Source organism: Hydra viridissima, unplaced genomic scaffold (assembly GCF_058129835.1).
Source record: "Hydra viridissima isolate aposymbiotic clone 2 unplaced genomic scaffold, HvirCarnegie_v1 scaffold_6, whole genome shotgun sequence".
Lineage (NCBI taxonomy): Eukaryota > Metazoa > Cnidaria > Hydrozoa > Anthoathecata > Hydridae > Hydra > Hydra viridissima.
In genome coordinates this window covers 16,382,024-16,397,297 of record NW_028324305.1, presented here as the reverse complement: position 1 = coordinate 16,397,297, position 15,274 = coordinate 16,382,024, and the positions used below count along the sequence as shown (strand labels likewise).

The window sequence follows — 15,274 nt, the reverse complement described above, 5'->3', positions numbered from 1 at the left end:
TTTAGTACAGGGAGGAAAATCGTTTTAATACCTCAAACTTTGATGCGGGCTTTCCTTGGCATCATACTTTAATCGCTTTAATTGAAAATTAAATTCAGTGTTGCCAACATTTTTTACATGTGAAATGCCAAAAGCGTGAATGTAAAATGCTTAAGTAACGCCATTTTTCAAATCGTGGCTTTTTCAAAATGATTTCGTCACTTTATTTTGAACAAACTTAAAACCTTAGGCTCGAGCGTTTTGCTTCTAAAAAAACAAATGCTATTTAAATACATTTGTGTTAGCTTAGTGCTTATTTCCAAGTTGGATCAACAAGTTAATCTTCGGATTGGAAGTCCAAAGGTTTTTTTTTTATCATCCTTAAAAATCATGAGGAGTAAAAATTAATTTCCCCTTTTTTTCCAAAACAAATACTTATTCAAGATATTTAATTTTTCTGTGTCAAAATGCTAAAACAAAGCTAAAAAACCGTAAAATGCCTTTGGATCAAAGAAATGCCAATTTTCCAAATATTAGCGTCCCATGATGCCTTATCGCAACGGCGGTCTAATTTAGGGGAGCAGAAACTTATAAATATTTGATTCTAAGGCTTTTATTAGTAGTTCATTTGTTTGAGTTGCATCAATTGCAATCTGGAAAGTGATAGTTTTTCTTTAAAAAACGTGCAAGAAAAAATTTGATATTTGTATTATTTGAAATAAATTTTCGGTTAAAATCACAACTCTTCAAAAAACAATTGTAACAGTTCGGTTAAATTAAACGATATATTTTGGCAGGAGATTTTTTTACGGTTAAAATCGTGTTCTAACCGCTGCTTGAGATTTTCAATTGTTTTTTAATCTTTAATATTGTTATGATGCTGACCAATTAGTTGACGAAATCTTTATGAGTAGTTTATGTTATAAAGATAAATTATTGTAAGGATTGAGCCAAGAAAATCATTCATAGTGGTTTTTTTAATTCAACCAAAATGTCTGAATATTGAACCTAATTTGTTGTATCACATAAGCTTAACTCTTAACTTACTGTATGTAGCACCACTTCATTAATGTTTCCTTTTTCTCGTTATAATGACTGATGGTTGATGTTTTTTTAAAACAAAAATGTTAAGTTATTGTGTTATGGAACTCAGTTAAAGATGCGAAAAAGTTTTATAAATCTGCTACCCAAAAAAAGTTTAGTCGCCCCATCTGCCCCCACCAATCTACGCCACCTTTTTTTATTAATTAGATTTTTTGGTAATTTTTTGCTTTAATTGTTGTGAAAAATTAAAGTTCTATTTGTTTCATAGCATCTAAAAAACAAATTGTCAAGCAACATGCAAGTGTATGATTATAATATTCAAATATTATAATCATACAGTTTAATGTTGCTCGACAATTTTTTAGTCGAACTGTTTGAATAAAAAATTTTACTCAAATATTTTGAATGAATCGACTTTTAGTCGACTTAGTCGATTTAAAACTGTATTAGTCAATTTTGGTCGACTTTAAAAAATACATATATATATATATATATATATATATATATATATATATATATATATATATATATATATATATATATATATATATACAAGGGTTGAATTAAGGCATCGCGAATTGCGATATCTGTGAAAATATCTGGTCTCCAAAGTTTCAGTTTATGGAAAACCACGAAATTTACGGAACAGGCGAATAAACTTTAATAAAGTTTATTCGCCTATTCCGTAAATTTCGTGGTTTTCTATAAATAAATATTAATAATAGGCGAATAAACTTTAATAAAGTTTATTCGCCTATTCCGTAAATTTCGTGATTTTCCATAAACTGAAACTTTGAAGACCAGATACTTTCACAGATATCGCAATTCGCGATGCCTCAATTCAACCCTTGATATATATATATATATATATATATATATATATATATATATATATATATATATATATATTAAAGTTGTATTTATTTCAAATACAAAATCTCGTGCTTGTATAAGAGTGCTATATTTCCTACAAATATATATATATATATATATATATATATATATATATATATATATATATATATATATATATATATATGTATATATATATATATATATATATATATATATATATATATATATATATATATATATATATATATATAATTTATTTAATTTTTTCATTTGATCAAAAATAATTTCAACGGAAGCTGTTCAACAGTAAAAGTACCGCTTGGAAACCGACGACGTATTTCACGATTACCGATTGTTAAATTCGCCTATGTGTATGTAACAACTTATTATAATAGTGCTTCATTATTATAGAAAGAAATTTGCTTTCTTTCATTGTTTGTTTATTTTGGCCCTCAAGATTAAACTGTAGGTGATTCAAAACAAACAAGTCAATAAAAACCAAGGAAGATGTCGTAAAGGTTACATTAATGTAATGAGATAGCTTGCTCAACTTCCACACTCAAATCTGGAAGTTAAAACTTCTTAACAAGAAGTAAGAACTCAAAATTCCCCTTTCAGAAGCATGAACAAGAAAAGCGCGGGAAATAATTAGAAACTTAGACTATTTATAGCCAGAGGAAATAAATTTTTGTGAAATGAATTTATGATACACCTTTTTTTTTTTTTTCTCTTTGACCAAAGGAATAGTGTTTAATTAATTATAATTAGATATGTCTAAACAAACATAAACAGATTTTATAAATTTATTCTTTCTATAGGATCAACCTTCATTATCCGTTCAAATAATTTGCTATTTCTTAATTACTCACAAAATAGATTTTTAAAAAATTAATTTTTTCGTGAACTTTTAACAACTGTCATTCATTATCGAAGTATTTTTTTAAGACTTTTTGGTTCTTTTTAAGTAATTGTCTGTCATTACCAAAGTTTTTTTTCTTAGACAGGAGCAAGCTAATCCTAAAAATGTTTAAGATCATCTGTATTTAATTTGTAACAGTTATTCTGACTTTTTTATTAATTGAACAACGCTGTATTTAGTTTTCAATTGTAATATCTCCGTTAGGTGTTATCTCAGTTAAGTATTATCTCAGAACTAAATCTTTATTTGAGTAAGAGTATACTTACCAAAGGATACTAAGAAAAATGAATAATCTATTTATTAGTTAGCATTTGTTATTTACGACGGACATCATGAAAGATATTTAAATACTTTGAGGAGCATAAATAGTTTCTATGATATCTCAGGATCTATTAACGAGTGCCATTCAGTAATCCTCTTATGAGGAGTATTTTCAACGCTTTTCCAATGAGATGCAGTCGCAGAATGCGGGAAACATTCGCTAAATATAACGTGCCCAATAATCTGATCTCCTCCAACAGCTTTACTATTTACTAAAGAAATCACCAAAGTGTAAGATTGAAGTGGTGAATCGACATTAGTATATAGATCAAATTCTAAAGATTCGTTAAAGTCCGCATGACTGCTGTAGAGTTTTGTAGCAGTATCTTTTCTTTCAAAATAATCGTACTTTATTAAAGAGACTACCGCGAAGATATCTAAAACAATCATAAAATTACTTTTTTTAAAAAAAAAAGAAAAGAAGTCGGTTAAAAAAACACATCCAAAAAAATCCGAATAAAACCTATTCGCTTTTAAAACGCCAACCATTTTTACTTACGATTTGTAGACTTTGGAAGATTTTTGGCTTTGTGAATAATTACTTCGAGTTTACTAGATGTTGCCTGATTATTCAATGAAACCATTAGCAACGGCCTCGAACCCTTCTAAAAATGAGTATTATAAACATTTTATATAAACTGTATTTTCTCAATAAGATAACATGTTTTGGAAACAAAAGAATAAAAAAAAGAAAAAAAGTTTGAAAGATTCTCTTACTTTTTTCGCTTTTACGAAAAGGTCAACTGTAAACGTCTCTGAAGCGTTTAAATCCAATGAACTTAATGCAATATCAACCTCGCCTAATAACTCGCTGCGCAATAAACGCGAGTGGTTGTATACTTTTAGTTTTAGCTTGTATTTATTCATATCTTCTTTCAAAATATCCGGGAAAACCATTCTCTCGTCAATGAAAGGGTTTTTTTTTCCTATTTGATATTTGCTATTTTGCTTGTGCATTTTTCCAGGTATCAAATATGCTCGTACAAATGGATTCACTTCGTTTACCGGTTTTTCAGAGGCTAAGTCCATCAGTCTCAATATATGGATTGTTAAAACATTATATTCTTGAGAATAATCCGATCTGAATGTTAAATGTCCTGCCAACTTATACATTTGCTTTGAATTAGAGTTCCTTTTTCTATGAAACCTCGCGATTCGTTTTTTCGATTCACCGACGGTTGTACTTTCAAATAGTTCCTCGTTCTGGCTACCTCCACTTTGATCAGTCAAACTGTAATTGCTGTCTTGAGAAGATCTTCTCATAGAATCTAGAATTATCACAGATTCAAAATCCTCCTCATTAACTGTAATACAAAACAAAAAACACTTCAAGTAAAAAAGTTCAATAAACTTAAATAACTTTAACCTTTAGATAATAACTTTAAATAGTTCATTAAGTCGTTTGAAATTAACTCTTGCGATTCTCTCTTTCCCGGCTCGATAGGCATCGAGTTAACACTTGTTGCATCGCAACTTTCATAGCCGTCGCTAACAGATACTCTCTTCGTCAAATAATCTGGAATTAATGAATTAGAAAATCTTTTCGTTGAGTTAACAGGCTGTAAAAAACAAAAGTAATCCATTATGGTTAGTATCTCCATTCTTATTAATATACAAAAATTTAATATGATATAAAGTTTAATATAATATGAAAATAGATAAGATAAATAGGAGATTATTTTCATGCTTTTTGAAGTAGATAAATTAATATATTATTATTAACATGACGTATTCTATGATATTGTTTTATTGCATTCACTGTATTTAATAAGTTATATATATATATATATATATATATATATATATATATATATATATATATATATATATATATATATATATATAATCAGGCGCGGATCTAAGGGGTGGCCAATTGCCACATAGTTTAAACTTAACGGCAGCCACATTAGTTTTGGGTTTTTTCGCTTAAGGAATATCCCTAATAATTTAAATTTGTCTGCATTAATTTACGGATTTCGTCTCTAGAGATTCCTGCTATGGCCACAACGGTTCTTATTACACCGTTACCAACGTTTTATTCAATCAATAAATGCTATGAAAAATTTTTAAAATACCGATCTTTTATTAAAATTTCAACCGTGAAAATAAAATTTGGCCACACAGTTACAAATTCCGCGCTTGTATATATACACTAATCTACTACTTTTTAAATACAGTAAATGCAATAAAACAATATATAACATGAACTATATTATTTAATGTTATTTCATTTTATATTATGTTACTGCATTGCCTTAATATAATATGTATGATTCATATAATATAACATAACACAATAATACGATTTTGCAATAATACAATGATACAATAAAATAAACAATATTCATGTTATATATTCTGTAAAATATTCTGATATTCAAAAATAAAAAAATCAAAATCTCACCAATTCATTTCCTATATAGAAATCCGATTGAATAAATGGTTGCTGTGCTTTTACAGTCCTGTAGGATAGAGGAATCTCAAATTGTTTGATATCAACAAGACTGCCTTTTGATGGTTTTGCTTTGTGTTTAAAAAATTCTTTCGATTTCTCTACATACCTCCACAGAAAGTAAACAACAAGCGTAAGTACAACTGCTAATATGATTCCAACTATTGCCAAGATGACTAAACCAAAGTAACATAAGTTTTTTTCAAGAAAAACTTTTCAGTTGTTACAAACATACACACACATACACATATACATACACATACACATACACACACACACACACACACACACACACACACACACACACACACATACACAAACACATACACACATACAATCCAAATAGTTTTAGAGCCTTTAAATGAAGAAGCAGGTCAAATTGTATTTAACAAATGCTAGATTTTGTTTCATTTTAGAATTATACTTTTCTAATAAAAACTTACTGATGATATTCATATATGAAATTTATTGAAAAAAAAAGTTTTTTTTCAATAACATGAAATCTCATTACTCATTACAACTTATGGAAAGTTTTTTGAAAAAATTAAATCCTCTTGAAAATGGAGCAAATTAATTGCGGGATTAGCATGTCTTTGAAAAATAAAATCTTGGCAATTAAAGATCTATCAACTAGCATTAAACGTATCCCTTATTTCGATAATGAATGTAAAATCATGTCATAAATTATATCTTGAAGTTTTATTTACTTGTGTTCATTTCTTATTTAGTACTTTTTTTAAAGCAATATTAATTTTTTTTTTTTTTGGCTCTATTTTAAACGCTGGTATTTGTTTTATGAAAGACCGTTTTTTAACTTAAGCATTATCCTGTCATGTAAGCATAATGAAAGGACATATGAATGGATTATTTTCTTACTTAAATTTATTCATTTTCAAAAAATAGCTTCTTAAAAAAAAGAAAAAAGAAAAAAAAAGAAGCATTCAAAAAAAACTTTACGACGCCACTCGTCATTCACGTCATCTGCATCAAAAAAGTAAATGACGTGCAAAAGAGGAATTCCAATTAATAACAAATGCATAGATGACGTGCAAAAAGATGAATGTCACCAAGTAATAAATTCCCACCTTATTTTTAATAAAATTTTTTAACTTTTTTACTACTTTTTATTTACTTGTTTGTTTCTTTTTTTATTCAGTTTTATCGAGTGTATATCTAAAAAAAATGCCGGAAAATATTGTAAAAAAATATTTAGGCCTACAAGATTTTAATTTGGTTTTTTCGTTCTATTTTCTTCTCAAACCAATTCTTATTCGTTACTATTTTCTGACACGTTTTTTTATATAAGAAACTTGTTTATAAGAAACTAGTACTAGAAGCCCAGAAATCTTTAGAAACTATTTATACTAAGTTACTTTTTGATAAAAAAAAAAAAAAAGCTTTTTTTATTAAGAGTTCGAGAAATATTTCTTAATTTGTGTTTTGTTCAGGGACAAATCTGAGGATTACATTGCATTGAATTGACTTTGATGGAATGCAAGTAATTTAAGTTGACTGTAAAACATATTATCATAATTGTTAACATTTTTTCAAATTGCATTTTACTTACTTTTTTTCTCTTTTGATAATCTGAATTTTAAGAAACTCTAAAGGAACTTTTAACAATAGAGTTGTGAAAAATTAGCCTTAAAACAAGAAACTCTCTTGTACTAAGGCATGCTATCGGAAAAATCTGCCCACCTTTCTTGATCAAAAAAGGATGTAAGAAAGCTTAAATGTATTTAAATCAATATATTTCTGAAAAATTAAGACTTTAAAGATTACATATAAATAGGGAAAAAAAAAAATTTAAGTTTTACAGAAAATTCTGACTTTCTTTTTGATACCTCCCATAAGTTTCTGGACAGAGTGATTTTTGTAAGTTTTAGCAGCATAATCCCATTTTTTCTTCAAATCTGTAGCTGATTTTACTGTTTTTCCACTCAATTTCAATTTCTTTTTTATGATGGCCCAATATTTTTCAATAGACGTAATTCGGGGGCAGTTTGGAGGATTCATCTTTTGAGTAATGTATTGTGGCTAAATCAGGCCAAAACAATACTGAAGTACTTCTATGAGCTTTAATTAGTCGTTTTATACGAGAAAGACAACATTTCACGTATTTCGAAGATTTCATTGTGCCCAAACAAACATGAATTGGCGATTTTTTGCCGCAAGAGCTAAATGCCCTGCCAAATCATCAATTTTTTCGAAAATTTATCAATCATTACATACTTGTATTTATCACTCACATTTTCTCTTATTTTAGAAGCATAGTAGCACTGCCCAGGAATTTGTTTAAAATCCATTTTAACATAAGTTTCATCATCCATCAAAATGCATCCATTATGTTTTGTTAACAAGTTGTCATACAACTTTAGAGCTCGACTCTTTGCGGTTGAATTTTGTTTATCGTTTCGATTTGGCATTTTAACTACTTTAAAACTTTGATATCCAAGTCTCTGTCGCCATTTGTGTACAAAAAAAATTGGAAACCTTCAGTTTTTTCGCTCAATATCTATCAGACCAATCAGGATGTTCTTCCAATGAAGTCTCTAACCGTTCGAGAGCTCTAGGATTTGCTGTTTAAGGCTTATCACTTAAACGACGATATAGCTTTGTAATAAATAATCCAGCAGCAGAAAAAGTTCGTTCAGCCTCCACAGAGGTTTGTGGAATGGTTAGCAGGGTATTGTGGAATAGCTCTTTTGATTTGGAGTTCGAGTCTCGGTTGCTACAAAATATTGAACTCTTTGTTTATAAATGATAAAATATTTGGCAGTTTCTTGCAGGTTAAACTGGTTGACTCTTGTAATAAGTTTTCAAGTATTTTTGTGACTATTTTTTTTTTTTGTTCAATCCTTGTCTTTTGATCACTAAATCGGCCATTTTTTTCATTAATGAAGTACCATCTGTAACTGTATAAACAATTGAAGTTTCAACAACAAGACCAAACACAGCCAAATAATTTTTAAGAATGCTGAGACATTTTTCAGCGGGAAATGTACCTGATATCCTAAATATACTAAGATTGTTTTGACCGTTTTGGTCATAAACATTAACATTCATGTATCATCGATTCCTTGAAGAAGTAATCATCCACTGAAATACTGAAACGCTCATTTTTTTCGATTTTTTACTTCAACTTTATGTTTAATTTCTGTCCGAATCAAGCCATGTAAACGATAGAATAGCGACATTACCAATGATTCACCTTTAGGAAGTTTTAGTTCTTTATGCAATAGGGCTGATTGAAGAAACTTACTGCAGCAAATTGAATGAATACGTATTCTCTTTCTTTAGAAGTTTTAAAACAATACCTTCTAAGGTGTCTGATTTCTTCTTGAAGAATAATGATGTTCAGGTTTTCGTTCCTGTTTTTTTTTTTTTTTTTTTTGTTTTTTTGTGGTAGTTTTTCACAATCTCATTTATTTTCAAAAATTTCATGTTTTGTTTGGAGATGACGAGATAACCAGCAATTAGACCATCCTTTGCAAGCTGAGATCTTATTACTGTCTGTCAATCGACTGTAGTACTGCCAAACATAAGATTGATTTTGTCGAACAGAAATTTTAATTTATTCTTCAAAACGGTTCTTTTTATTTACACATTCAATGTATTACACATTCCAAGACCATCCTAAATCCGGAACGTCACAAAAAATACGGAGTGCGAGAATAATCTAAAATTATTGTAAACTCACTTAAATCTTCAACGAAGTTCGTGAAAAATGTGATTTTTAAAATACAATTGGAAACATTTTTAAAAAAATATTGATGTTTATGTAGTCTTTAAAAAACCGATGAGGCCAGAGATCGGCACAAAAGACTAAGATGGTATAAGAAGAGAATCGTGTTTTTCTAAAAGCCAAATAACTCTCTAAACAGAGGGTTATGATTTAGTTAAGATTGCGAGGTAGCAGTGGGAGTGTCGGTATTTGGGGCGGCTTTAACTCTAAATGAGTAGGTTTGTATAATATCTATACAGGTCAAATCAACCAAAACACCTATATAGACGTTAGAGAACAGCAAATAGATTTGGAGAGCAGCCTTAAGCAAAGTTTGCAGCAAATTGTAAAATCGATGTAATAGATGCATAGCTTGCAAGAAAGCAAGAGGGGGATGTTTTAAACACTTTTAAAATTGGCGTAACAACACTAAACTTTTGAAGTTTATTGTTGTTGCGCCAATTTTAATTTACCGCAGTTTTCTTTTTTATTTTATTTTGTACTTTTAATGTTTTAAAATGAAAGTAAAAATAAAAACTTAGGTCAAGATCATTGTTATGATAACTTTGATTTATTGATTTATTGTTATTATTTATGTAAAAAAATTTTATATAAATTACAGACTACAAACTATTTAGATAATCTTCGATCAATTTCATTTGCTTGACTTTTTCTTTTCTTTTTATAATTAACAAATTATTTTTATTACCAAATACTTTTATCAAACAAATAATCCTTCACGGGAAAAAAAAAAAAAAAAAACAAAAAAACAAATCAGTAATATTTTGGATGCTCTTTTTTTTTTTTTTGACTTTTGAAAAATTAGATTTCAACTTTCGATAACGTTAAAATAAATAGATCAGGTGTTCAATATATATATATATATTAATGTTTGAGAGATGGTAGTATTTTAACAGATTTCTTCTATAGCCCAAAAGAGCAAATAAAGAGATAATAACAAAGTTTTCAAAAGGGCACTATATACTATAGATTATATTTTCGCAAATATAATAGTTCCGGGAGGATAAAACACTTTCTAAATTAAAAAAAAAAGACAATATTAAAAACTAAACAATGTTAAGCATTGCTAAACAATAAAGTTTTTTTGATTACAGAAATAAAACCTGAAAATGACGTGTAAAAAGTGTTTACATAGAGAACAAAGCAATAAAAATGCATCATAATACATAATAGTCTTACTCTACAAAAACATATTGGAGTAATTCAAAAAAGGACACGCGTTAAAAGGATACACAATTAAAAAAGTCACACGGAATAATAAAGCCGCCTTAAGAAAGAATAAACGTTTGTAAATCATATTTAAATACTATGACGTTAGCCAATCCGACGTTGCTATTAATACCCGAAATGAATAAAAGAAAAAAAAAAACCGCTAGAAAGAAATGTTAATTGGTTTAAAAAAAGGTATCTTTATATGAATGGATAACTGCAGAAAAGCTACTAGTCCACAAATCCTGATTTTACATGAAAGACAAGAAGCTGTTTTGACACTTTATTTTCAATCTTGGTTTTTTTAAAAATTATTTTTCAGTTATCCAACGGTTAATTCTAACTTTTTTTGTCTTTCCTGTATAATCAGTATTTTTCCCGAATTTTTCAAATGAAAGAATATTCTTTGACAGAATATTCCTTTGTTCGATTATTTTTCGAACGAATATTCGTTAGAGCGAATATCATTCGTTTCAGCGAAAAAATAATCTCGTACAAATATATTTGTTTAAGTTTAAATATTGCATACATGGCCGCCGAGAGGGGAAGGTAGTCGAGGAAGATTTCCGGTGCCCCGTGTGTGTACAAATAATTTTTTGAAATAATTTTTAAAAGATTTAAATAGTTTTGACTATTAAAAGATTTAATTAACTTTCATTTTTAATTTTCAACGACCAGAGTACGCTTCTATTGGTTTTGGGTATATAGTTGATTATAATGAGAGCCCCTTAAGAAAACTTCCCCAGGGCCCGAAATATCTCTCGGTGACTATGATTGCATATGATTCGAAAAAAGCGTTAGTTATAGCAATGAGATCGAATAATTGAAGTTCAAATTCCCTTAACATAGTTAGCTTATTAATAATTTAACTGTGTCAAGGGAGTTATTTGCAGTATTTAAAAACTATCGCATATTAAATATTCTGATAAGTAATCTTTTTTTATTACTAGATATTAGGATTTCTTTGACATTGGCGATAAGACTTGGCTAAATATACCAAATTTACAAATGAATTTATCAATAACCTACTAAATCTAATATTTTAGGAAGGAAATTTTTTCCCAAAGAAGCAAAAAAGTAAGAAGAAATTTAGAAGAAAGAATAAATGTAGCCAATGTTATAGAATAATCAGCAGCCTAGCGATTAGTTTTATAGAAAGTATTCTCTTAACGAACATTTATTTGTTAAACGAATATTCGTACGAATACGAATGTAAACGATTATTCCTCAAACGAATATTTGTTAATGGAACTCTACAAAACACTTAAAAGAAGGCATACTGATCAATACAACGCTATGCGTAAAAAACTCAATCAATATTTTAGACCAAAAAATATATATATATACGATATATAAAGATTACATTTTTACGAACATAAAACAAATTGAAGAGGAGAGCACTATGAACTTTGTCACTCGATTAAAGATTAAAATTGAGAGTGATAATTACGTAAATACGAATTACATAAATGAGTTCGCATTATAAAAGCGCGTTATAAAAACGCACAAAGAAGATGGAATTGTCACCTTAAATTTAAATACAACGTAATTAAAAGTTTAAAGATTAAAAATTGATTGCAAATTATGAAGATAGGGAAACATGGGTTAAGATGAAGAATGGGGGAAAGATGACGACATACCGCTATTTTCAAAACTTAACTAAATATGAAAGCTGACGGTAGCTGAGAGTAGATTATATCTATTAGATTTACTTATGCTTTCTTTAAAAAGATTATATAGTATAAAAATATATATATAGTTTAATTGTTTTAAAAATTACAAAACCAATAATATTACTTATCTTATAAATTAGAACTTTGATACCGTGTTATTTGAGAAGGTAATGGCATCATGGAACTTGCTTTTTTTTAAAGTTGCCATCTTGCCCAGCATGCGAGCTGCAGGGTGCGGCAGCGATTCGCGAACTAATTTTTGGCTAGGTTTTGTGATGTAAATATAATACTTCCGCATTTTAGTTTTATTGATTAATGTTCAATCACCATCTTAGATTTTAATAAAATTGTGAATAAAAAACATCTTAGTTAAAAGTTTTACAGTGGAAGACAAAAGAACCGAAGCTTTGAATTTGATACACGCGGGTTTGCCTGCACGTGAAGTGATTAGTGTTTCTGGAGTGTCTAAAACTATATTTTATAAAGTGAAAAAACGTGACAGTGCTGAGAGAGGCAAAATGCCATCTTCAGTGAACAATAAAGTTTATTGAAAGATTACAGAAAAACTTAAAAGGCATGTTGAAAATAATTCTATTGTATCCATTAGAAAGACAGCAAAATTGTTCAATATTGATGAGAGGACAGTCAGAAGAACTCTAAAAACACTTAGAAAATTCAGTGTGGCCCAACCTTCATGTCAATTTTTGACAGAAAGACTAAAAACTTTACAATTGGAGCAATCAAAGAAAAAACCACTTGTGCTCAGTGTGCTTCCAGCTTACTGAGCACAAGTGGTTTAACGAAAAAGAAGATGAAAGTTCAAAAAAATAATGTTGTATCGTCTTTTGATTGTGTTAATATTTCTGATCGCCGTGCACTCTTCGTGGTTGGAACAGTTGCTCAGGCTCTTATTCACTCTCTAAAAGATTTATCATTGTCGTAAAGCACAATCCGCAGAGAAAGGCGATCTGTTCGTGAAGCGCTGACTACAGCTGACAAGGTTGATTTCTCTCCTCATGATCCACTTCTTCTGCATTTGGATGGAAAGCGCTTACCTGATATCAAAAAAAAGTGGATAGAATTGTTATTCTTGTGACTGGTGGTGGGGTGGAAAAATTGCTGGGCGTTCCAAAGATTGATCGAAGTACAGGTGAGCAACAGGCTGATGCTTGCATGAAGGCTCTTAAAGATTGGAAATTGGAAGAACTTGTTCAGGGACTGGTTTTTTACACTACTTCATCCAACACTGGGTTTAACATTGGTGCCTGCACAATAATAGAGCAGAATCTTGATCGTAATCTTATATGGATAGCATGCAGACACCATGTCTTTGAAGTCATACTTTCCACCAATTTCATGACTGCATTTGGAAGCAGTGGATGACCTGAAGTTGGAATTTTTAACCGTTTCAAGAAGCAATAGCTGCAATCAACAAGGATGTGTTCACTATAGGGAATGAAGAATTGTATAACTGTGATTTTTTTCTCAAACTCCGTGAAGAAATGGTAGTGTATTATAGTGAAGCAATTAAAGGTCAACAACCCAGGGATGATTACTTAGAACTCTTGAGTTTGTGCCTTATTCTTCTAGGAGAATCAACTGCAACATCGGAGTTGATTGTTAAGTTTCGGGCACCAGGTGCAACACACAATGCACGTTGGATGGCAAAAGCTATATAATGTATGAAGATATATTTGTTTCAGAATCAATTTGTTATTACTGCAAAGGATAAGAAAGGAATAACAGGCATAAATCTTTTTGTGGCATTTATATACGGACAGTTTAGGAATGAAGCTTCGTTAGCTGAACGAGCACCATTCAATGATGCCAAGCTTCTTCAACGAATTCAAGAATATCCAAATCGTACAATTGCAATTAATGCAGCAAAAGCTTTTCATCGCCATCTGTGGTATTTTTCTAAACATCTAATAGGATTGGCTTTCTTTGATTCCCATGTCGACAACAACACCAAGAGAGACATGATAAATAACCTGAAGCAACAGCCAAAACAGATATCTCTCAAAAGACTTGATGCTGCCACATTCAATTGTCACAGTATATTGTCTTCCTTCGTTACACAACGCACTGCAGAACTTTTCGATCTAATTTTGAAGAATGGCAAAGAAAAAGCTGAATCATTTTTAATGAAAGAATCTTCAGAGTGGGAAATGGATTCAATATATCTTGAAATGAAGCACAAGGTTCGTCAAATAAAGGTCGTCAACGATTGCGCGGAACAAGGCATAGCACTTAAAACATCCTTCAACAAAATATATCATCCGATTTGACTCAAATTTTGGAAAATAATTACTATTGTCATATAGAACAAGGGCAAGCTTGAGGACAACTAAAGTTTTGAACCTAAAAATTTTGCATCACCCTAATTTGTATATTAGCTTACTAAAACGTTATGTGGTGCCATGGCTGAAGAAGACATTCCCAGAAAACAATTACATCTTTCAACAGGGAAATGCACCTTTTCATGGGTCCAGAAAAGCTCAACAATATCTTCAGGACAATATGGCTAATTTCTGGCCTAAACACTTTAGGCCACCATCCAGCCCTGACCTGAATCCCCATGACTACAGTATGTGGAGCGTAGTTGAGAGTAAGGCTTGCAAAAAGACCCACTTAAGTGTCAAGTCACTAAAGTCATTAATTACCCATGCTAGGAAATCATTGTCAAAGGACTCTATAATAAGCACCTGCCAGTCCTTCCGCCCTTGGCTTGAATCAGTGATCAAAAAAAAAAGGGAAGCTAATTGAATGTTAAGGTGGGAAAAGTATTTATCTTCAACTTTTCTCCTATTAATATTCCATGAATGCAATTTTTTAGTGCTTTAAAAATTCATTTTGAAAAATGTTCTAAAAAGTTCGCGAATCGCTGCCGCACCCTGTATATCATTTATTTAAAAATTGATAAATCCTCGAAATCCTGATGGGATAGACAAAATTTCAATTCGTATTTGTAATCAACAGTCCAAATTTAATTAGAATTTAGTTTAAAATTTTTTGCCTTAACTTAAATACAACGTCAATTTTTTTACGAATTAATTAGTAATACGCCGTAAGTGATT

At 29.8% G+C, this 15,274-nt stretch overlaps 1 protein-coding gene across 1 annotated transcript; it reads right to left on the bottom strand.

Annotated features, from left to right (window-relative positions):
• Nucleotides 1-3,093: 3,093 nt before the first annotated feature.
• LOC149887273 (synaptotagmin-7-like) lies at nt 3,094-6,119 on the bottom strand. Its single transcript, XM_090090534.1, has 6 exons — nt 6,014-6,119; nt 5,523-5,746; nt 4,485-4,677; nt 3,836-4,386; nt 3,618-3,723; nt 3,094-3,495 (listed from the first exon to the last, which is right to left on the bottom strand). Exons 1-6 carry the CDS (start codon nt 6,024-6,026, stop codon nt 3,170-3,172), a joined length of 1,413 nt encoding a protein of 470 aa, XP_089946660.1. The 5' UTR covers nt 6,027-6,119; the 3' UTR covers nt 3,094-3,169.
• Nucleotides 6,120-15,274: the final 9,155 nt, after the last annotated feature.